Below are 24,331 nucleotides of genomic sequence, written 5' to 3'. Positions count from 1 at the left end.
TCCTAATCTCTCTAAATGACGTCACTGTTGACACAGGATGTGTGTTTTACTTTGTAATCGAGTCCCCTTGTTCACGTCTCATGTCTAGGCCCATGTGTCCTTCAAACCAACAGTGGCTCAGCAACGAAAATGCCCCACCTGTTCTGCCACGGCAGTAGATGGGAATTTTGTGGTGACGTACGATGTGCGCAGAGAAGCCAAAGCCGGGGAACTGGAAGTAAGTTTATCTTGTTACCATGTGTTGCTGTTTTACACCGTGCTGGAAGTCTGAGGGGAAAGTAGGTGGGCCCTGTTTGTCAAGTGCTTTAATTTAAACAGGAGTGAGAAGTAAGGGGGCCATAAGACAGAAGTGGGGTAGCCCCTAAAAGCAGGAAGGGGGCCCAGCTCCACCCACAAGCCTCCCTGTAATTCAAGTATTGGTCTTACCTGAAATGGAACATAAGAACACAAGAGTTGCCAGAGCAGAGCACACCACCTCGGGTGCTCTTTTTGCATTCCATTAGGGTGGAACAAAGCACAGCACGTCTGAATAACAGAAGTGATCAAGAATGCTGCATCCAGTTTCAGTAGCAGGGGGATCTGAGGTAGGCAGAATACAGTTACCTAAATAACCAGTGGACAGGACCAGTTCCTCATCTTGTCCAAAAGCCAGCATCTCTCTCACCGCAGCGCTCCCCGAGACCGTAGTGGGGCACTGATTTAAAATTGACTCACAAGGAAGAGGGTCAGATGTGGTATCGACACACCAGAAGAAGGCAAGTGGACACTTCATTAACATCATGTTGGCATGAAGTAGGGTTGCAGGATTGAGTCACGATAGATGAAATAGCTCTTTTAAACCATCCCATCCACCTCCATGCCACTGCAGGGGTGTTCCCAAAACAGCTGAGTCCTTAGAGCCCATTTCTGCTCTCTCTTACAGAGATTAAAGCCCGTAGAACTCAGATACTGCATTGTGAGTGCAATGTCAATGCAGAGTTACCAACTGATGTAGCCTTGTATCCCAGAAGGCAGAACGTGGCCCGTAAAGAGGGATAAAACCTTTCACTCCATTTATTTTTGTGTGCCATATGGACTCTTTACAGGAACTCAGGTTACTGCCATTTGTATTTTGCAGATTTTTAATGGCTATTTTATTCATTACTTTGCTCCTGACAATCTGGATCCGTTGCCCAAAAATATTTTGTTCGTTATTGATGTCAGTGGCTCAATGTGGGGATTGAAAATGAAGCAAGTAAGTTTCTGATCTGTGCAGACATAAGCTGCTGCTCTCATGTTCTCCCATATGTGTAGCTTTTGCTTGTTTGATTGCCTTAATCTTGCCAGGACTGAAAATCACTAGGTCACATCTTTCGGTCCTTAGTCAAATGTACCACTGAAGTTACTGGGTATTTGCCTGAGTAGAAGACTTCAGGATTTGATCCACCATATTTACTGTCCTTAAAACGTTTTAAGAAAGAAACATCATCATTTGAATCATACTAAGTTCTTAAATAGCACTTTCCAACCATAGATCTCAAAGCACTTTGCAAAGAACAGTGAGTATCATCATCCCCATTTTTATAGATATGTAGAGAGGGGATGTGACTTACCCCAGGTCACACAGCAGGTCACGACACAGCTGGAAGTCAGACTCTGCGCTCCTGAGTGTTGTGCAGACCAACACAACACAACTTCCAGAGCAAGGTCCTCTCCGCTCATTGCCCCTCCCTCTCACGATTAGAATTCAGTGAGGATGAGTTTAGGAGGACAAGTCTGAGTTTTGTAAACTCCTTATCTGGATTCTTTAGAGCCAGGTTCCATTTTATTTGGATTTCCAAAGTGCAAAGGACGCAGGCTGAGAGACCGGCTCATAAAAGCTTCCAATTTGGGCCCTTTATTCACATCGTTTTTCATTTAGTTTCTTACTCATTAGCTAGAGTTCGTAGGAGGCTTTGAATGATGGAAATAACTAAACATGCCTATTCTTATGACCCCTTCATTTCACAGACCGTTGAGGCGATGAAGACCATACTGGGTGACCTCCGTCCTGAAGACCTCTTTTCTATTATTGACTTCAACCACAACGTTCGTAGCTGGCGTGATGATTTAGTTACAGCCACTCCATCGCAGACTGAGGATGCTAAGAAGTACATCCAGGGGATCCAGCCCAATGGAGGTATGTGGGTTTGATATCAAGGTAGTCTCAGCACTTAGATACCATGGGGATAAATGCCTCAAACAATAAGACAGGGTAGTGTTCACAAAAGACCAGATTTCCCACTTGCATGGCAAGACTCATGAGGAGAAGGGTCTTAGCGTGGAGAGGCAAAATGAGGATATCCTTGCAGAGTCCCCTGGTCATTCTGTTGGGAACAGCAGGCACCACAGATCCAGGTATCAGTAAGAGACTAGGGCAATGGTGCCACCACATATCTCTCTATGACCCCAGCACCTCTGGATCTGGGCCCAGATCCTTAAATGCACCTATCTCCGATTACCTCTGAGGATCTGGTCCCTGGCGTGGCTCCAGGGCCTCCACTGGCTATAGCTACCTTGGAGGCTATCATACCATTACACAGAGATCATACTTCCTGACCTTTGTGCCTGACTCTCTCTGCATTGACAATGATGTAAATCAAGAGTAACACCACTTAACAGAGTTACACTGGTGTAGACAGCGTCTGAGCGGTGCTTAATATCATATCTTCAGAGCACTGTGTACAGGCTTACTGAGCATAGGATGGATGCTTTTGTGGCTGAAGTTCAAGGGCGGGGATGTGATTTTGCCTATGTAGGTGGCATTGTTGAGACGGAGACTGGAATGCTGCATCCAGTTCTGGTGTCTACATTTTTTAAAGGAGGTTAAAAATTGGAGAGAGTGCAGAAAAGAACCACTAAAATGATCTGAGGGCTGGAGAAAATGCCTTACAATGAGAGACTTAAAGAGCTCAGGCTGTTTGGCTTATCAAAAATAAGTTAGAGAGGTGACTCTATTACAATGTATAAGTACCTTCACAGGGAGAAAATGCCAGACACTACAGGGGTCTCTAATCTAATCCCAAAGAAAGACCTAACAAGAACCAATGGCTGGTAGCTGAAGCCAGACAAATTCAAATGAGAAATAAGGCACAAATTTTTATCAGAGAGAGGGATTGAAACATTGAAACAAACTACCAAGGAAAGTGGTGGATTCTCCATCTCTTGATGTCTTCAGATCAAGACTGGCTGCCTTTCTAGAACATACACTAGAGCCAAACACCAGTTATTGGGCAGAGTACCGGGGTAACTGGGTGAAATTCCATCATTTGTGTTATACACGGGGTCAAACTAGATGATCTCATTGTCTCTTTCTGGCCTCAAAACCAATGACAGAGAGTCAAGAGGACGGGGGTCTCTTCTCAGATTTTGTGACCCTAAGCAAATCATTTTACCTCTCTGTGCCTTCATCCCCCACCTCTTAAATGGGGGATAATAGTACTTCCCAAGCTCACAGGGATGTTGTGGGGTTTCATTCATTCATATTTGAGCTTCTTATAGAGACAGAGCTATAGGAGTGCAAAGCAAACTTTATTTTAACCAGTTCTCACAAGTACCCTGGGAAGTGGGGTTTTTAAAATATATTGGTGTGACAGCCATGTCTCCAGGTCCCAACCCGTTGTGCTAGGTGGTCTGCAAACACAGAATAAGAGACAGTTCTTGCCCTGAGAGCTACTAAATACTCAAGGATACAGGGGCACAGAGAGATAAAATTATGTGGTCAAGGCCACACAGCAGGTCACTGGAAAAGCCAGGAACAGAACATTGGTCTCTAAATTTAGAAACCTGGTCCCAGACCACCAGATCACATTATATCTAGCTAGCCAATTGCACATTATTAGGTAGTGCACCGGTCTACCTAGCCAGTGAGTGACAAAGCCAAGATTAGAACTCAGAACTTAGAATCACAGAAGATTAGGGTTGGAAGGAAGCTCAGGAGGTCATCTAGTCCAACCCCCTGCTCAAAGCAGGGCCAACCTCCACTAAATTATCCCAGCCAGGGCTTTGTCAAGCCGCAGCTTCATAGCTTATGGCCCCAAACCGAAGCCACCAATAGATTCAAAGATTCCAGGGACATTGTGATCATCTAGTGTGACCTCCTGTCTAACAGTCCAGAGAACTGCCCCAAAATACTTCCTAGAGCAGATCCGTTAGAAAAACATCCAAACTTGATTTAACAATCGTCAGCAATAGAGAATCCACCATGACCTTGGGTAAATTGTTCCAAAGGTTAATTACTCTCACCATTAAAAAATTACCTTTTATTTCCAGTCGTAATTTGTCTAGCTTCAACTTCCAGCCATTGGATTGTGTTCTACCTTTCTCTGATAGGCTGAAGAGCCCATTATTAATTATTTATTCCCCATGCAGGTGCTTATAGACTATAATCAAGTCACCCCTTATCCTTCTCTTTGTTAAGCTAAATACCTAGCCCTTAACAGAGGCGGTCAGTATCATTATCCCCATTTTACAGATGGGGAAACTGAGGCACAAGGTGACGGGGGGGAGGGGCTTGCCCAAAGTCACCGGTAGAACCCAGGTCTCCTAAGCCCCAGTCTAGCAGTTGCTCTATTAAGCTACCTGCTTTGCATACAGTTGCTGTTTTCTTTCTCATTATTTCTGAGATTTGTTTCCAAACAAGATCTCTCATCTCCCTATCCAGCTTCCTTTGCCCCTCACCCAATTCCTTCCATGCTATCACAGTCCAGTGCTTGAGATGTGACAATTCACCATTAGTAGCAGTGTAATTGCAAGGTGTCTGGAGGAATCAGGAGGCAGGAACCTTGGTCTGGTTAGAAAGGAGAGCTGCTTTGTAGCCTCCATGACACTCTGCAATTATGGGAAGGCATGGTACCTTTCCTCATACTGAATAGCACCCTGCTCCCTATGGAGTTACAGTGGAATTAATGGGACTGCTTGCATAGTAAGGTGCCATTCAATGTGAGTAAAAGTATCCGAATCTGGCCCTTTAATGGGAATTTGTGCAAAAGTTTGGGGTTTTTTGGTTAAATTCTCCTGAGTATGGTGGGGATTTTTAAATCCTAGGCAAACCCCAGCTTAAAAGCAAAGTAGTACAGTAGTGAATCAGGTCCAATGAATGAACCAGTCTTCTTTCACATACGCTGGTGTAAATCTGGGACAACTCCATTGATTTCAGTGAGTAACTCCACTATAAACAAGCCAAAATCTGATCTAATATACTTAAAGCAATGAACGCCTGCAGGATTTAATTAAAAGGACATGCAAAACACTCCTCAGCATCTATTTTTGGGGCGGCCTTTAGCTTTCCCAGAGGCCTTTATCCATGAGGGATAATACAAGTGCAATCCTGAAAGGTATCAGGTGATGTATTTCCACCAGAGCTATGGATGTATAAATGTGTACAATTCTGGTCACCTGTGTTCGAGAAAGGTTCGTTCAAACTGGAACAGGTGCACAGAAGAGCTACTAGGATCAGGGGAATGGAGGACCTGTCTGACGGTAAGAGATTCACAGAGCTTGGATTGGTTAGCCTAGAAAAATGAAGGAGCGGAGGGGATCAGACTGCTTTAAATAGATGAGGATGATAAACACCAGGGGGGAATCAGAGCTATTTAAGCTAAAAGACAATGTTGACACAAGAACAAATGGGGATAAACTGGCAATGAATAAATTCAGGCTGGACATTAGAAGAGGGTTTCTAATATCAGAGGAGTGAAGTTCAGGAACAACCTCCCAATAGGAGCAGTGGAGGCAAGCGACCCAACTAGTTTGAAGATGGAGCTTGAGAACTTAATTAATGGGATTCTATTGCCATAGGGTTGCTGGCATTAGCACAGGATTAGACTCAGTTATTCAGCAGGTCCCTTCCAGTCCTAGGTTCCTATGTATTATTTTCTCAGCATTGAGCTTTTTTATTTCAAGAAGGAACACTGCGTAGCAAACATGCTCATTTTACCACTTCTTTACCAGGCACGAACATCAACGAAGCTCTTCTTCGAGCAATATTCATTCTGAAGGAAGCCAGCAACTTAGGAATGTTGGACCCTAACTCCATTTCCATGATCATATTGGTGTCAGATGGCGACCCTACGGTAGGTAAGGATCTCGCATTAGGTGAGATGAAAGGGCCAGTTGAATTGGCCTAAGAAACACAATCAGCATATGGACACTCTACAAGTAAGTGAAGCAAATACCATTGTCACTTCTTCCAGTGTGTCCTGCTTCAGATGTAACATTGCCCTTCTCTGCCAAGTGGTAGCAGAATTCTGGGGCTTTTCAGGCTGGCTAACTAGTGGATGAGAAATCAGTGGCATGGAGTCTGGGCATATTCTAAGTGAAATGTGCTTTCTTTACATACAGACACCAGTCCTGGAACACGGGTAGTCACAGTCGTCACACAGGTTGACTACAATCCACTCTTTTAGAGCTCTCAGCCCACACAGTGATGGCTGGTCCTCAGGAAGCTACTCAGCCCCAAATATGGAGAATAGAGCAGAAAGCAAATTAAATTCAGTGGGGTTTGGGCCAGGCCCCAACTGTGAAAATTGCCTCGAAAGCCACTCCTTACTGCTGAATGCTGTTCTACAACTGAGGCTTTCATTTAAAAAAAAATGTACGTTCCTACCCCTTCTGGTTGCAAAGAGCATCTTAAAATCATGAACTGAAGTAGAAATCATTAGTGTTGTCTTCCAGAGTCTGCAGAGAGCCTGAAACAATAGTTCTGTGAGATGAGAACAGCCCCATTCATTTCCATATGTTACAATACCAACCAACATTCCCACTACAGACAATGAGAGTTTGGGATATTCAAGGAATATGGGATTAGATCCTAGTTGAGGATTCTTATGAATAATTTTTAATTGGATTGAAGGGTGTGTTCTCCATCTCGGAGGTAACTGAACATTGCTCTGTCCCCTGAAGGTGAGCTGAAGTTGACTACAATCCAGAGGAATGTGAAGCAGAACATACCGGATGATGTCTCTTTGTTCTCTCTCGGGATTGGATTTGATGTAGACTATGATTTCCTGGAGAGGCTTGCTCATGAAAACCATGGAATGGCACAGAGGATTTTTGGAAATCAAGAGACTTCTTCCCAAATGAAGGTGCTTTTCCTTCCCTCCCGCCTCTTAAACTGCGAGGGTCAGAATCTGCTCCCAGCTGTGAATCTGGAATAACTCAGTCGAAGACAGTGGAGTTACTCCTGCTTCATGTTGGTCCCACTGGGAGCAGAGACAAGCCCTGAGGGTTCAACAAGTAATGATCATTCTGTGAACCCAAGACCTTCTGTAACATAGAGATAAATCCTGAACTGCAAAGTAGGGTTTCTGGAGCTGAGTTCAGGACTGTCCAAGATCCAGAATTTTACATCAGCCCACTGTATAGAGAAAGGGTCTAGTCATGAAGGCTAAATTCTGATCCAAACTTCGTAGAGTTAGAAAGGGATTGAAGCTGCAGGTCTAGGCTCACATCTATAAGCAATTAATAATAATAGGCCAAATCCTCAAATCCTTATTCATTGACTTCAACACCTGTGTTACGATTTGGGCTCATATGTACCAGTGTTCAGGCTTCCTTCTGCCTCTGGGTCCTGGAAGAAACTAGATGTTTGCCGTCATACGCTGTGGGCCTGAATCTTTCCATTGACTTTTCTGGGACCTGTCCCAGAGACATTTCGAGGCCTAATCAAAAGGGGAATTGCATTTCCTGGAAAATAAAACCTGCAGTCTTGCCCCGTGGGGTTCCAGATTCTGGTGCCCATCCATTGTGCAGTTGCGGCAGCCTGTCTGTGAGAGTTGCATCAAATGATAGACTTATCCCTATGCCCTTTCCAACTGCAGCAATTCTACAACAAGGTCTCCACTCCACTCCTCAAGAACGTGGAGTTCAACTATCCTCGGGAATCGGTTTCAGGCGTCACCCAGGGCAGCTTCCACAGCTACTTCGGAGGCGGCGAGATTGTGGTGGCAGGGAAGGTGGACACCGACAACGTGCAGCACCTGCAGAGTGTTATCACAGCCACGGCCGTGAGTCACGCTCTCGGGAGAGCTGCCCGTTCTTGCGGCTCGGACCGGTTCCTTCACTTGCAGGGGTGTGGTCTTTTCCCCACGAGGGGCGGGGGAATGGGTCGTACTATCTGCAGGGTGTTCTGCCTGCTCAGACACCGTGCGGATTCGGGAGCCCCGGGCGCTGCATGGGTTTATGCCACGAGCTGTGGGGATTCACTCTATCTGTATTCCTCCCAGTAGTGGGATCTCCCGATAGTAACACATTGTACCAGGACAATACTTCACTGTCGGCCCCATCCTTGCTTTCAGCCCTTTCACTGTGCCATCCTCCTCTGCACTGTGGAGACTCAGTGGATTCGTTCCATGGCAGCAGCTGCTCCCCCTCTGTCGGAGGCAATGGCTGGCGGATGCATTAGCCCTGCTTTGCAAACGCGCAAAAAGAACCTCCCCGAGGTTCCCACCAGAGATGGGATCCGCCATGGGCAGGGGATGGTCTCACACTTCCCAGGCACCCCAAATCCTGGCCTGCTCGCACAGCAGAACTCCCCTGGCTCCGGTGCAGGCAGGACCTTTGGAGAGCCGGAGGAGAGATCAGGAGAGGTTTACTGCTCAGCATGGGTACAGGAGTGTGGGGGAGCAGAGCACAGCTCCCTCTCCTCTGCTGAGAGCATAGGGAGAGCTCCCTAGCCTCTTCCTAGCCTAGCAGAATAGGACTGCCCCACAGCTCTCCTTCCTCTTCGAGAGCTCCCCCCTGCTTTTTCAATCTGCTTTGGCACTGCCGCTGAGGGTCTGTGCACAAAAGACCCCTTCCCCCAGCCCTACTCACGCTGGCCAACATGGCCATGTCAGCAGAATCAGTTTCTAAATGTGGGGGTGGGGATCAACTTCCTAACGTGGTGGCCCTGGTTTTTAAAAGTCTGTCTGGGTCCTGAGCGGGGGGTGGTGGGCAGACATGACTGCTTCATTTCACTGGCGCACACTGTGAGATTCGTGTCTTCCGTTCGTCGCGTAGGCCAACGCCGACCTAGTCCTGGAAACCCTGGCAGATGTTGAGGGACTGGATGATTTCCTGAAGAAAGAGGAACACGCCGACCCCAAATTCACTGAGAGGCTGTGGGCCTATCTGACCATCAACCAGCTCCTAGCTGAGAGGTGGGGAGAAAAGCCAGTAGATGGGGACTCTTCCTAGGGTCCTCGCTGACCGGGAAAGGACCAATGGAGGTCATTGGGAAATGAGGGTTATCTACACCTCCCAGGATCAGGCCTTTTATTATACAAATGAGGAATACAAATCTAAACAAAAGTACGTGCAACCTTTGCACTCTTGGCCCATTCCCTCCCCCCTCCTTTGTAATTGCAGGCATTGAGACGTAGGGTTGTGGGTCAGCCTGTTCTAGCGACAGGATCGCCTGTGTCTATGGGGTCTGAATGTGGGTTGGGGTTGAATGAATGAAGTTAATGAACAAAGACGGAGTAAAAGGGTTATGGCCCATTGTTCTTACAGGTCTCGATCCATCTCCCATTGCAGTCAACAGGAAAAGCCCCATTAAAATCAGTGGGAATTGGATCAGGCTCTTTGAGTCCAATCCAATGTCTGCTGAAGTCAATAGGAGTCTCGCTGTTGACTTCACTGGGCTTTGGATCAGGACTTCTGTCTTTGCCATTCGCATTCCCTAGGTCCTGGCTGGTTCCTTCCTTTCTGATTCCACTGTTTAGGAACAACAGAGGATGACAGCTTGGATTTAAGCAGCAGCTTGCCCCGCACAGCTGGTAACAAGGGGTTCTATTTATTTTTCAACACAGAAACCTGGCCCCCACTGCTGCTCTGAAAAGGAATATCTCAAAATCGATCTTACAGATGTCGCTCGACCACCACATCGTGACTCCTTTCACAGCCATGTTGATAGAGAATCCTGATGGGGATGAGAGAATGCTGGCAGATTCTCCTAAAGACCCCAAAAGAGGCTGCTGCCCAGGTCGGGATCTCCACTTGTCAAACTCTTTTTGGCATTTAGAAAACCAGCGTGCGATAGAAACAGTCGGCTCGTTGTCCCTTATTCAGATGAACCAGGTGCACTTTTGTGCTCCCGCAGTGATCTGTGTTTTAAAGGAAAGGCCCTGAGCTACAAAACCATCAGCGTTAAACCATGAGAGTTAAATTTTGCACAAGCACTTCTCGTGGGTGTTACCCTGGGTGGGGACCGACGGCACCACCTATGCCATTGTGCGCATTTCCGTAAACCAACAATGACACAGCTTTACGTCTTGTAGGAACAGCTACATCTATTTCCTGGGCTCTCGTGGTACAGAGGAGTTGATTGAGTCATGGCTTGGCCAGGGCTGGATTTACACCTTACACGCCCTTAGGCACAGCATTTTCAGTGCCCCACCTCATGTTTTCTGCGTGGGCAGGGTGGCTACAGGGGGGAGAGGGGATGGCTGGGCCAGCTCCACGTAGGGGTGGTAAGGGGGAGAAGGGCTGAATGGGCCAGCTTCAGGCGGGGGGCATATGCTCACCCCTGGGCGCCAGCTTCCAGCCTGGCCAGGGGGCAGGGCTTCAGGGGGAAGAGGAGGAGCAGGGCAGCGGGGCTGCAAGAAAGAGGAGGAGGATAAGGGGGACGGGGCCAGAGTTCCGGGGCCTGTGAGCCCCTCGTTGGCCCGTGTGGTTATCCACCACTGTTGAGGTGTCCCTAGAACGCCAGAGCCCCTAGGCCTGGTCTTGCCTGTTTGTGATCTCTGAAGGCCCTCTGAGAGGGCTATGGATAAGTCACAAGACCATGTGGAACTAGAGTTCTCTTAAAGCTAGAGTGTCCTCATTCATCAGTCCTCCAGAGTCCTCCCTTTCCCCCGTCATGCTAATGCCCCCCGCCCCCTCCCCATTTTACAGCAGCCTTCCATTGGGCCAAAGCGGGGGGGCTTGTTTGTCCTGAGACACCAAGACAAATTCGAGCCTGACCTAATGCCCACTGATGTCAGTGGGTGCCTTTCCACTGACTTCAGTGGGCGCCGGTCAGGCTCCTAATTAGTCAAAGTCATCACTGCAAAGCTAAATGGTGACAAATCCAGTACTGTCCATAATAGCAACTATCAGCATAAGGCACTGGACTGGGATTCAGGAGTTTAATTCAGGAGTTTAATTCCTGTCTTTGCCAAGGGTTGTTGAGTAACCTTAGGCAAGTCACTTCCTCTCCCTGGGCCTCAGTTTCCCCATCTGTAAAATGGGTATAATGACACTGCCCTCCCCCATTTGTAAAGCACCATGAGATATAAAGAGGAAAAGAGCTAGATATTTTTATTATTATGTTGGGCTCTTGCTGTTCCATGGTTTGTAACAGCAGTATGTTTTTGTTGGAGGAAAATGTCTGAAAACAAAAATTATTCCGGCGGGTTATAGTGAATGGTGATTTATCATTTGTTAATAAACAGGAGCTATTCTGCTAGATTGAGATGAACATTAATACAGGGCAAAATTCTGAAGTCATTGTAGAGTTTTTAACTTATTCTGAATCTCAAGCAAAACTCCCATCAGGCTGTACTAGTTGGAGTTTTGCCTGAATAAACTGATTGGGGTTTCATGGGAGAGTCTGTACAGAAAAACATCAGCACTTATTTCTTGCATGCCTGAAAGCTAAGGAAAACACTTAACCACAGCAAGCGCTGAAGTGCTTTGCTGAACCAGGGCCTATTCATGTGAGTAAGGGTTAAAGGATCAGGCCCTAAATTTCAAAAATAGACTCACAATAGGAACATTAAGGGTTTGTCTTCATGAACATTTAATCCACGGCAAAGCGGGGTGTGAATCTACCCCTCACCAGCCTGCACTTAGGCTACATCTATGCTAGGAACAAGGGGTGTGATTCCCCGGCTCACGTACACATCATTGTGTTCGCACTCATTGAGCTAACACAAGTATAAACAGCAGTGCAGCCGCGGTACCAAGGGTGACCAGCTGTCCTGATTTATTAGGGACAGTCCCGATATTCGGGGCTTTGGCTTATATCGGCGCCTATTACCCCCCCAAACCCTGTCCCGATTTTTCACACTTGCTATCTGGTCACTCTCGCAGTACCAAGGGTAGCGGCAGCGTGGCACGACTATGCCAGGTACGTACGCAGCGGTTCCAGGTGGATTTGTACTTGACACAGCTAAGCCATGCCTCTGCAGCTGCACACTACCATGCCTGTACTGCAATTCATGCTTACGCTAGCTAGCTCGAGGAGCGCTAGAGCATGCGTACACGAGCAGGGGAAATTGCACCCTAGCTCACAGTGTAGATGTACCCTAAGTGTCTTTGCAGACCCCCTAACAGTTCCTTGGAGCACTTTGATCTACCCCGCTTTGAAATGGGACTGCTCGATCAAAGCACATTAAGGAACTATTAATGCGCGTCAGCAGGGTTCACACGGACACCCCATGCGGTAGCCTAATGTGGGATAGATTCACACCCCTGCTTGCCATGGATTAAATGTTCACGTAGCCAAGCCCTTAACTGTAAGTGGGCCAGATTCTGATTTCAGTTACATCAGTGTAAATCTGGGATAATTCTACTGCAGGAAATTGGATCCGAATCCAGACCACTGTATGTTACAGTGAAATTTACTATGGGCTTTTATTAGTGCAGACATTTTTACTAATTACCAACTTCATGTAACCTCTTCACAAACAGGTACTTTAGGGGTAGCCCCCAATAGCCTTGATAATTCCACCCCACCCTGGGTGAAACCCACAGCCAAGACACTGTTCTCAAGTGCTCTGAAGGCTCCAACTTTATCTACTATTCCTTCCTTTACCTCAGGTAAAAGTCTGTTTTACTACCTCTTTCTTTGCTTAGTACAGCTCTTGTATACAAAGGTGTGTGTGTATGGAGAGGGGAAACAGAGCAATGTAAGGAGAATCCAAATGGATGGAGCTAACACTGCTCTCCATTCAAGTAGGGACAGTTGCTGCATTGCATTGGTTTTGAGGGCCTTTTGCCATGCCATTTCCTCTACCCACTTTCAGATGTCACTGGTCTCCATTGCGAGAAGCACGTCACAATTTGAGAGCAGTGCAAAATCTCTCCATATGCTACATTTAAAGTCAAGATGGCTCCTTTCGTGGTCAAGTTTGGGTACAGACTTGGCCTTGAATCTGAACTTGTCCAAAGTAAAGAGCAGTAAAGTTCTATGGTCTGTGTTCTGCAGCTCAGTTTAGATGTTCACAGTGGTCCCTTCCGGCCTTGGAATCTATTAATTTAAAGCTGATGCATGAAGGTGTTTTGCCCTAACTCCATGCATATGCTGGCAGAGAGCTCTCTCAACCGCCCTGAGGTTTTTTGGTTTTTTTTGAATGTGGAGTATTGTGTACATTTTGCACTGGTAAAAGAAATGTCACACGCTCATCTAGTGGCTACTCCACTGGAGAATAATAGTCAGCTATGGCTACCAGCTAATGGAGCTATTCCTGTAGCCAAAGTGGTAGGGGTTAGTGCTCTCAGATTCAAACCCTATTCAAAACTCATCTAGGGGCCATTACACCCCCCCCCCCCCCAAAGTTACCCCTAAAATATCCATGCCAATATTGTATTGCACCCAGGTAAGTATAGTTCTTTAGAAGCATTGTGTGTCACTTAAATGATTTAAAACTTGAATGGACAAAAGCCCTAGAAAGTATACTCTAGGAGACAATGATCTATTAGGTTTGCTTTGCCATCTCCTACTGTGCGTCACAGTCTGTCCAACCGGCTCTCTTTTTTGCTCATCTGTAGTAGCAAAGCTAATGCAACATTATTTCCAGAGTTAATTCCCATTGCACACGACAGCATGAATGTTGTGTGTGGAAGATAAGAATCTCTGGATTCTCTGAAGGCTGCTTGGTCTCGTTAACACTTGAGCCTCTGCCATGATTTAATGTCGAACTTACACACACTATCTGGGCGAGCCATCATCTGTAACAGCTTAATAACAATGCATACCTGTGCAACAATAACCATCAACCTCCCTTTGAAGGCGTGTTTAGCAGCGAGGCCCAGGGTTAACCTTCAACTCTGAAATAGTTAAACCTCTTGCGCTGGAAAGGAAAAAATGAGCAAGAGAGTTCAACCCCCAGCCCAGGGGAATTCTCTGCATTGGCAATTCTTTGCATTAGGCTGTAGTTAGGGGCTTGATCCTGCCCCTGTTGAAGTCATTGGCAAACCTCAAATTGGCTTCAACGGTGGGGTGAGAGGGATCAAGTCATTAGCCAGAATAAGGCCATAGGATTTAGAGATGAGTCCCAGCTCTGAAGTTTTATAGAGCTAGTCCCCGTAGTCAGGGCTTTTTCTTATATAGGTGCCTATTACCCCCTCCACTCCCAACCCAGTTTTTCACACTTGCTATCTGGTCACCCTAGTTCAGCTCTGGGCTTCTGGGTCAGGCCCATCTCTACTATTACCTGCTGGATTTCCACGCTACAAGCTTATTAAAAGAACGTAGCTCAGACTCGCACATTCAAGACGTCACACGAGGTGCTTTCCCCACAGGCACCCTGTGACTCAGTGCCGTCAGTTACATACTGAGGCCAGGAAGGCAGCATCCGTCCCTTAAAAGGATGAGACCTTGTCACAGCTCTTGGGCTTCTGGCAGGCCCCTCCGACTGCACAGACCCTGAAAAATCCCTAAGTAGGATCTCGATGACACCCACTGAGTTAAGCTGTCCACTTGTGTTTGAAGGGGATGGGGCCTTCGGCTCCTTCTCCCGTAGTCCCTTTGGCATGGTCAGAACAGTGGTTCCCAACCTGCGGCCTGGGGACCAAAAGTGGCCCGTGGGGTCTTTCAAAGTGGCCCGCCGCTCCTCTCCCGCTGGCTGCAGAAGGGAGACGCCGCCTAAGCACCCAGGCGGAGCGCGGTGCCACAAGACCGGCGCAGGCTGCTTGCTACAGCCAAGGGGACGGGAGATCAGCACTCCCCTCCCCCTGGCTGTTGCAGGGAGCACAACAAAGCGCTCTGCCTGGGTCCATAGGTGCTGGGGTCCCTGCTGGAGCCAGAGGGAGGGAAGCACTGATTTCCCATCTAGCTGCAGAAGGGAGCCACTGCCTAGGGACTCAGGTGGAGCGCACAGGGCTACAGGACGCATGCAGCTTCCCTGCTGCAGCCCAGGGGGATGAGAGACCAGCAAGGAGGTAGCCCCCAGCTGCTCTTTAACCCCTTCATCACCAGTGCAGAGTTTATACACCCCATCTCAGAACTATGGGGATTTTTGTTTCATTTAAAGAAAAAAAATCTAATTGGCCTGTGTAAGCATTGCTTGGGAATTTCCCCAGCTACCAAAAGGGGATAATACCACTTACTCCTGTCCCAGGGGTGCTGAGGGATAATTGGTTAACACTGTAAAGGTGGAAGCGCTTCGAAATCGGCAAACAGACGCGGCTGTGCCTATCTAGGTGCATAGGTAGTGAACTAAATCTCTGGAGCAGTCAGGAAACACTTTTCATATCTCATACAAATAATCATACCACTCCTTTAGTTTTATTTTTTATTTCCCACTTATTTGTGTATCTAGTTGACAATGACCCCCATTTCATCATCCATCTGCTAAAGCGGCAGGAGAACATCTGCTTCAATATTGACTCAGAGCCAGGAAAGATCCTGAACTTGGTTTCAGATCCGGATTCAGGTAAGAGAACATGAACATCTTACATTTACATAGCACTGTTCATCCCAAAGGGTCTGGAAGGCCTGGCTTTGGGGAAAGGAACATGCACTGGGTTCATTGTGATGGTTCTTGCTTTACTGACTGCTGTCAGTTCTAATCAAGCCAATTTTCCTTTGACCTGAGATAGACTTCCATGCCGCTACCCCTGATTTACACTGACGTAAATGAGATCAGCATTAGAGCACACACAAGTTGCAGAACACGCTTGCTGGGCTTAATCTCAACAAGGAGAACGCTGAGTGAGAGTGTGAGATATCTGTTCCCTGGAAACTGGCATGATGCTTGTAATGTTCTCCACATAACATCGACATTAAGCCATCTACAGAGAATCTTAATTTTTTCATATGTACCTGGCTTCCCAGTATTGTTCTTTCCCTGTCAAAGCTGGTAGTCCTGGCTGCTATCTATGTGGATTGAGATGCTTGTGGTTTTGAACAGGTAACCTCTTAGTAACTTTCCATCAGCAACTCAGGACAGCCCCGAGACTGTCAGCTGGTGTTGGTCTGAGCTGTGTGAGAGTCTGGGCAGTTGGATGAAATGTGCTTAGATGCAAAACAGAAAAAGCGCACACCTTTTTGCAACCCAGGCTGCTCCCTTCTTAGGAGATTCAAAGGAACATCATAACATACCTACAAGCTCATAATCAGCATGTACATTGCCGCAATTACACAAGCACACACTTTGGATCACTGGCAGACAAAATGAATGGTATCAAATGCGTTCCATTAACAGTGATCTGTAGGATACATGATAGACTTCTGCAGATTCACAGAGAGTATCTTATCCATTCCACGTGAACCTACAGCTGTGGAGCTTCAGTTTTTTCATTTGCACTTTCAGTGGAGCACAAAGAAGAACGCAGCAGGAAAGGGAGAAAGAAAAGAAAAGTCTTTATGGGCAAGCAGGAAATTAAATTATTAATTAAGTTAAAAAACTCTGCATTGGAAAGTGGCCTCCTCAAAGCACTTTAGGTCTTATGATTTGTCTGTCTTCTATGACTTGAGCAAGCCTCTTAATTACGTCTAACTCACGTAAACACCACATACTCTACTTTTCATAGGGGTCGTGATCAACGGGCAGCTCACTGGGGCCAAGACACATGTGAATAAAAAAATGAGTACCTATTTTGGCAAAATTGGATTCTATTTCAAAAACAAAGGCTTGAAAGTAGAGATCAGCACAGAGACGATCACCCTGAAGGATGGATCTTATAGCACCATGCTGTCCTGGTCCGACACAGGAAGCATCATTCGGAAAAGGTAAGAGAAGGTGCATTTCCAGTGTACTTTGTGGAAACGATTTGGAATGTGTCGATCCATGTGGATCTGAGGGCAAGAATTACCCCAGGCATCCCCGAGCAAAGGAGCCTTGGGTTGGCTTTCTAATCCTTCCTTAAAATGAAGGGAGCGATGGCCTTCTGGCAAACAAAACTTCACCCATTCAGCAGCCGCGTGTATCTGAGGAGGCATTTCCAACTCAGTCACCAGGGATCCTAGTTTTCAAAGATAAAAAGAAAATCTCTGCTAAATAAAGAATAAAAGTGTGTGTTTTTCCACAATTGAAATGCAATGTTGAACTTTAGTTTCAGTAGCCACAATATACAAAAGTATCAGCTGAACACAATGTTTTATTGATATACAGTGGAACCCCATTTATTCAATCCAGTTGGGACCGGGCCAGATCAGATAATCAAAAATTCAGATAATCAGGAGGGGCTCAGGCTGTCAGCCCCGCCGCCTGGGGCTGAAGAACCAATTTCCCATATTCCGGTGTGCACTGGTCATTCGGTTAATCTGGAGAGCCAGATAATGGAGGCTCGGCTAGATGGGGTTCTACTCTATATGTTTGTATTTTTTCACAAAATGTAAAAACTAGATTCTCTGCAAAAAACACAAATTCTGTGAAAAGTTCCAGAGGGGTAGCCGTGTTAGTCTGTATACAGCAAAAACAACAAGAGTCCTAGAGCACTTTAAAGACTAACAAATGTAATTTCTGCAGGCATAAGCTTTCGTGGGCTGTAACCCACTTCATCAGATGAAAGCTTATGCCTGCAGAAATTACATTTGTTAGTCTTTAAAGTGCTACAGGACTCTCGTTGTTCTCACAAATTCTGTGTTATTCCACATTTTTCCGCGGCAAACAGATTTCTAGGATCCCTGGTCATCACTGTGGATATAGATGCTCATATTTCTTATTTGTTTTGTAGCAGAATTCAGGGATCCAATCAGGGATCAAGCCCCCATTGTGCTAGGTGCTGTACAACCATAAAACAAACAAAAAAACCAGCCCCTCCTCCAAACAACTTACAGTCTGAGTATAACATAGGAGACAGCAGCTGGATACAACAAACTAATGGGGACAGCGCCAAAAAAAATAGCAATCAGCATGATCAGCAGTGGTCTCAGCAATGACACCATTATGAACAGTTTATGATTACGAATAATAAAGGCACCTTGATCTTTTTTGTATTGTTCCTATATTACCATAGTGAATGAGCCTGGCGTTAGGCATTGGGAACTTGTGAGTTCTTCTCTTAACTCTGCCACTGACTTTGCTATGTAGGGCACGTTAGTTAACTTCTCTGCCTCGGTTTACCAATGTTAAAATGGAGATGACTATCATTGCTCACCCTTGCATGGATTTGTTGTCTGGTAACAAAAGCTCTGTAAATTCCCATTAAAGAAATCAGGACTGATTGGGTTGTGCATTCTTCACACGTCATTGTGCACAACAAGTGAAGCGTCTCCGCAAAACCAGGGACACTGCTCTCATTTCTGTTTTATGCTTCTGCTAGGCTGCTTGTGTCTGTGAAGAAAAATAGCAAAGTCACTATCACGGTGGACGCGGAAATGTCCTTCCTGGTTTTGCTTCACCGCGTGTGGAAGAATCACCCAGTCAACGTTGATTTCTTGGGGATCTACATTCCCCCGACAAACCAGTTCTCATCCAGCGCTCATGGGCTGATAGGTAAGGCCCTGCGCTTGAATGACAGGAGGAGGGATATGAGTCTATTGGTTTTGGCTAGAACTCTGTGTAAGTGTGCACGTGTGTGTGCTGGGGAAAAAGGAAATCATCAACATGAGGAGAAAAAAAAAATCCCATTTCGAGAATAGTGTTGTTTAACTTTCCATCGAAATAATGAATTGGCTTTCCTATGGGAAACCTTCCGTTAGGACCTGAATGGCTCTTAAACTAACTACATTCAGACTCTGGGCCAAATCCACCACTGGTGTAAGTCAATGGAGATATGCTTTGATTTACAGAAGCAGAGGATTGGCCCCCTGTATTTTAAGGCCAAAATTTGCCCTCATTTGCCTAGACCGCTAGTGTATTCAGGAAGTGGCCTTTCATATCTACTTCACTTCCAGAGCTTGAAGCCCAGTTTTATTATAGTGCACCAATAGCAGAGTGACCAAATAGCAAGTGTTAAAAATCAGGACGGGGATGGGTAATAGGCACCTATATAGGATAAAGCCCCAAATATCAGGACTGTCCTTATAAAATCAGAACATCTGGTCACCCTAACCACTAGACCCAGAGCATTATAATAAAATAAGGGCCCTTCCCCAAAGGCGTTATGATCTGTAGAGAGAGAGGACAGACAAAAGGAAAGTAATAGAGCATGTATGTATGTTAGTTCCAAGGTGATTTAATTATTTACTTGCTGCCACTGATCTGAGAGATAGAAGGGGTGACCAAGTTGGTGGACAGACTTAGCCATCAAGACAGACCTTTCTTTGTACATCAGTAGAAGGTCACAACCCCAGCTCGGTGCTTCTGTGGTACTATGCAACCCAGCATGAAGCCTGTGAAAACCAGAGGGAAATCATTGCCGGTGCCAGGGATTCAGCTGTGGAATGAATGTCCAGAATAGATCAGGCTGATCTGGAGTCTGACCGCTTGCAAAGGGCATCTGCTCTGTGACCAAGCTTCTCCGCCACACTCAATTTGTTAGGAGAGAGGAGTGGAAGAATTAAACTCCCCCCCCCCCCACACACTCACCTATGTTTTCCCCAGCAGTCCCCTCTCTCTCAGCAAAGGGGGAAGAACGTCTTGCCCTGCAAATCTAATTTACCTGACAACCACTTCCATACCCCAGTAATGGGGGAGACCCCAAGATGGATGGTGCAGGTCACCTTAAAAAAACAAAAACAAAAGCACCCTCCCCCTTTTTAAAATTCAGGAATCCCTAAGAAAGTTCCACAGCAGAACAGAACGAGTCAGCCCGAGCTTGCCTTACTCACTGATCTCCTTAGCCCCCCTCTACTTAAACAGAATCAGTTAGCTGCTCTGAAGAAGAGCGCCTGCTTCCACAACGGGCAAAGTCCCAAAGCATTACTGAGACATGGAGCCCTTTGATCCACGCAAGGTCAATTTGCATGCTTGGGATTGTTGATTTTTAAAACCTGCCACAGGACAGCTTAAAATGTGACGGCTAAAGAGGCCGTGACATGCAAGCCGTTTGAACCTTCTCTTTGACCAGGTCAATTCATGCTTGAACCAGAAGTGCGTATCTACAATGAAAGACCCGGTCAAGATCCAGAGAAACCTGAAGCAACCATGGAAGTGAAAGGACACAAACTTACTGTCACCAGGTAGGAATTCTGAGCAAACTCAACCACGAAATATATCAGGTCCTTAAATGGTTGGTAACCTCCCTTCTGACTCTAGTCAATGGAAATATATGTAATTACCTGGTCATTCTCTAACAATGACTCCAGACTTCTTATCTCTGTGATTCCTCTCCCCCAGATTTCCTCTGTTTACAAGTAAAGCATGTTTTTTTCTAAATGTCAGCACAGCAGACCCAACACAGCACTGAAAGTCAAGCTGGCTTCTTTCCTGTTTGTGGATCGCCGCTAGTAACAAAAAACCCACAGGCTAAATTCTGCCCTTCGTTACAACTATGGAATCCCCATTGACTACATCTCCCAAAGCGTTGGATGGGCAGTCAGCTACAGGGAGTACCCTCTGCATGGAAACCCCTCTGCAATGCTGCAAATATCTGGCTTGGCTGGGTGGCAGCCAAGGAGTAGCTAGTCTATGCAGTGGATTTCACCCCTAAAATTAGTTCAGAAAGTGATGCTGATGTCTGGAGGAGGTTAGCGCAATTGGGGAGCTAAAGGCAGCATGACTCCACAGTGGATTGTGTTGCAAGTTGGGAGGCCAGGGACTTAACATTAAAAATAGAGCAGGATTTCCTTATGAAGCACTGGCCTGCATGCAGAACTAAGGGCCAGATCCTAGGAAACCCAATACCACATGGAAATCCACTGGCGACACCCATACCATTACCATGCTAGGCAGTGGGATGCAGAGATCTCCACTTCATCCAGGCGACAGCAGAATCCCCCTGTGCAGATGACACACAACTCTTGGTCCTAACATTCATTTAGGGCCCAGGGGTGCCAAGCTTATTTGTTGTAATCAGTGGGATGGGGGGGGGGGAGCAATAATGTGCACAAAGGTGGCACAACTGGGCCCTTACTCCAGTGCCAAAGATAAGAACTTCTCCCAGTGGCAGAATACACCTGGCCAGATGGTTTCTTACATTCTGCTCTCTTCCCTCTACAGTTCTGAAGCTTTCTTGTTAGCCGTACCCACATTACACTGGGGTTCAAAGCTTATTTTTCAGAGAGAATGAAGCATAAAAAGACAGCAAGGATTCTCTCCATGTAGTATGTAACAGAGGGGAGACAAACATGTAAATATGGAAATCTTGCTCTGTATGATCCTTCAGGTTGAGCATCCTCCATCAAGCCTAGACAGAAGCTCCTCCGCACAGGTGGTTATTTCATCAGGGCCTGATTCTGACACTTATGTGTAGTTAGTATCATACTCTGTAAATAGCCCCACTGGAGTCAGTGGAGCTACTCATGGAGAGAGGTAGTGGGTGTAACGGTGTCAGACTGGCTCTCTGGGAACAGCATGGCTTACTGCAGCTTCACTTCCAAAAGCCAGTTAATTTGATTCTTCTCACTATTCTTTCAAGGGTGAGGTTGCACGAAACATCTGCTGCCTCCACACTCAGCCCCAGTTGGCATGTGGGATGCATCCCCCAAGGAGGCAGATACAGTCCCCCAGCTTTGATTATTACATCTCACTGTTTAGTTTCTGTTAGCCTTTTATAAAGGTAGGAAACTTTTATCACTCAACTGGAGAGGCCAGATGATCAACCCAAGTGCACACAGGCAACTCCTGCTAAAGTCAGACTATGGATGTTCAGGCCTCATGGTTGCATTACCTTTTCTTCTTCTAACTTCATTGCTCATCATCGATGTTGCTCTCTTTGTTGCAGTGGGTTGCAGAAGGACTACAGGACAGACCAAGTGTTCGGAACCAAAGTGCACTGCTGGTTTGTACACAACAGTGGGAAAGGCTTCATAGATGGCCACTATAAAGATTATTTTGTTCCCAACTTGTACAGCTTTCTGAAAAATCCCTGAAAGGTTTAATGCTAAACCAATTTGTAAAGAAAAAAACATCTTTTTTCCCGTCTACACCCAGACAAATATTTGGACTCCTAGGTATTCTCAGTGTAACAAAGCAAGCCAATGTAATGCAAGGTGGCCAGTAGGTATCTAACTAACGTGATTATTGCTCAATGAAACATCAGCGTATCAAAGTGAAGAAAGAAAGGGTGGTAAAATGAAGCAGGTAGCTTTCCTTTATATAATAAATGTAACATGTTTAAAAGCTATAATAAAGCTACTTATTGGAATATAGTATTGTCTCCTCCTGCAATGCCTGATTCGGATTGATATCACTCAACTGAATATTTCACCTAAAAGATTTTTCAGAAGACTCGTAAAAGCGTCAGATGTATTATCTTTCTCGTACTTTACTGCAAATCAAATACAGAACAATATTTAGCGCTTCCATACCACTTCACGTCATCTTAGCATTGTGCAAACTAACTAATCTAGCCACCATTAAGAATTAAATGTCAACATCAATTTTCATATCACTCACACCAGAATATAAATCAGGTAACTGGGAGGAAGAAGGTTGTGGTCCAAGGATAGAAAATCACCAGGACAGAAAGCTGCACTTCTATCAATGGGACTTCTATCCTTTCCATCTAGCTGAAGCCCAGCAATTTCTAAACATGCTTCCTGACTAAAGAAATAAGCGGTTCGTGGGCAATGGCATTGGGTCACGGGCACATGAAGTGCACTGGCTGTGCTGTGCTTTCCTTTTAACATGGAAACAGATGCATTGTACCAGTCAGCATAGGCAATACTTCCTACTTCGAGCAAGGGATCTGCTTTGAGCAAAGGGGTTGGACTAGATGACCTCCTGAGGTCCCTTCCAACCCTAATTTTCTATGATTCTATACCAATTTTATTTAGTGCATACAAAAATATAAAGACTACAAAAACAAACCTAAAGTCACTCATACTCTGCAACATTAACCAATTAAAATGCATAGTGAAGATAACTGTCAATCACGCTGCACAGAAATATAAACTGGACTTTCTTCTAGAAGGTATCAAGGGGGAATGCCCACCACAAAGGAAAAATGGCACAATTCAGTAAATGAAAATACTGTAACAACATCAAGTATTTCAAAAGCCAGCTTTGAAAATCCTCTTAAACATATATATATATTTTATTACTCAGTAAATGTGCAAGTTCAATATCAAAATGGATGAATGAACCATTTGGGCTCGAGGAATGAGGGTAGGAAACCCAAGATTTTTAAATTGAGTACCTAAAGTTCGGTTCCTGAATCTGTATTTAAGCACCTGAATAGATGACCTGATCTGCAAAAGTGCGGAGTCTCCAACAGCTTCCATTGAGATTAATGGGAAAGCTCAGTGTTTTGAAATCAATTCACATAATTATGTGCCTGAAGCCTAATTTTGGGTACTCTTCTCTTCCTCCTCGTCCCCTCCCCCGCCCAATCTAGGCCAGGGTATCTTGAAATTATGCCTTGCTTTCCTCCATTCTAGCATGTGGTCTTGAGCAAGTCATTCTTCTTTCTCTACTTTAGCTTTCTCCCTCTATAAAACAGAGATACTACCACCTGCCTGGCTCTCAGCCATGCTGTGAGGAATAGAGTTTTGAACAAGTGTGAAGTATCATTTTACATAAAACTTTCTTAAAACAAACTCAGCTGCAACAGGTCTTTTTTAAAGCCACTCTGTTACTGCTCTGCAGGGCATTACATCTATACCACAAAAGGAGCCATTTTATCTTAAATGAAATGCTATTTCAGAAATAATGTATCACAGTGGACATATGAAAAATCCTGCAATCTACGATTTCACCTGCAGGGGTTCCCTTGAGACCACAAATTCACAGTTGCTGTAGGGAAGAGCACCAGAGGCAAGACAAAGAGCCGGCAAGACAGTGAGAGCGCCTCTCTTGCTAACATCATGACATGAACCCTCAGGTCAAGGCATAGCTAATGCACATATCCACCATAGCATCCTGCACTATCCAGCAAGCAGACTACAAAGGAAGGATTTCTGTTAATCACGAACACCAAAGTCACGTCTTTTTAAAGGAATTTGCTTAGCCGAAAACTATGGAGGCAAGAAAGTGCAGAAGATTAAAGATTTTTTTTCTATCAAGACTGGGCATTCCAGCCACCCAATCCCTTCCCCTCACCCCAAACACTGTCCTCTGTGTTCTCCACTAAAAACCAA

The 24,331-nt window shown here is 45.7% G+C and overlaps 1 protein-coding gene across 1 annotated transcript in view; it reads left to right on the top strand.

The window, feature by feature from the left end:
* ITIH2 (inter-alpha-trypsin inhibitor heavy chain 2) overlaps positions 1–22,414 on the top strand; it is a 34,879-nt gene extending 12,465 nt beyond the window's left edge. The window contains exons 8-21 of the mRNA XM_067535028.1: positions 89–217; positions 1,118–1,234; positions 1,990–2,158; positions 5,971–6,096; positions 6,922–7,103; positions 7,839–8,024; positions 9,019–9,158; positions 9,810–9,982; positions 12,673–12,801; positions 15,525–15,638; positions 16,738–16,936; positions 18,472–18,644; positions 20,161–20,272; positions 21,976–22,414. Of these exons, the coding sequence (XP_067391129.1) occupies positions 89–217; positions 1,118–1,234; positions 1,990–2,158; positions 5,971–6,096; positions 6,922–7,103; positions 7,839–8,024; positions 9,019–9,158; positions 9,810–9,982; positions 12,673–12,801; positions 15,525–15,638; positions 16,738–16,936; positions 18,472–18,644; positions 20,161–20,272; positions 21,976–22,123 (2,097 nt within the window). The 3' untranslated portion in view covers positions 22,124–22,414. The remainder of the gene's footprint in view (positions 1–88; positions 218–1,117; positions 1,235–1,989; positions 2,159–5,970; positions 6,097–6,921; positions 7,104–7,838; positions 8,025–9,018; positions 9,159–9,809; positions 9,983–12,672; positions 12,802–15,524; positions 15,639–16,737; positions 16,937–18,471; positions 18,645–20,160; positions 20,273–21,975) is intronic.
* The last annotated feature ends 1,917 nt before the right edge of the window (positions 22,415–24,331 follow it).

Source organism: Emydura macquarii, unplaced genomic scaffold, assembly GCF_026122565.2.
Source record: "Emydura macquarii macquarii isolate MOO-44397 ecotype Brisbane River unplaced genomic scaffold, CSIRO-AGI_Emac_v2 contig_3470, whole genome shotgun sequence".
Lineage (NCBI taxonomy): Eukaryota > Metazoa > Chordata > Testudines > Chelidae > Emydura > Emydura macquarii.
This window is presented reverse-complemented; position numbering and strand designations above follow the sequence as displayed.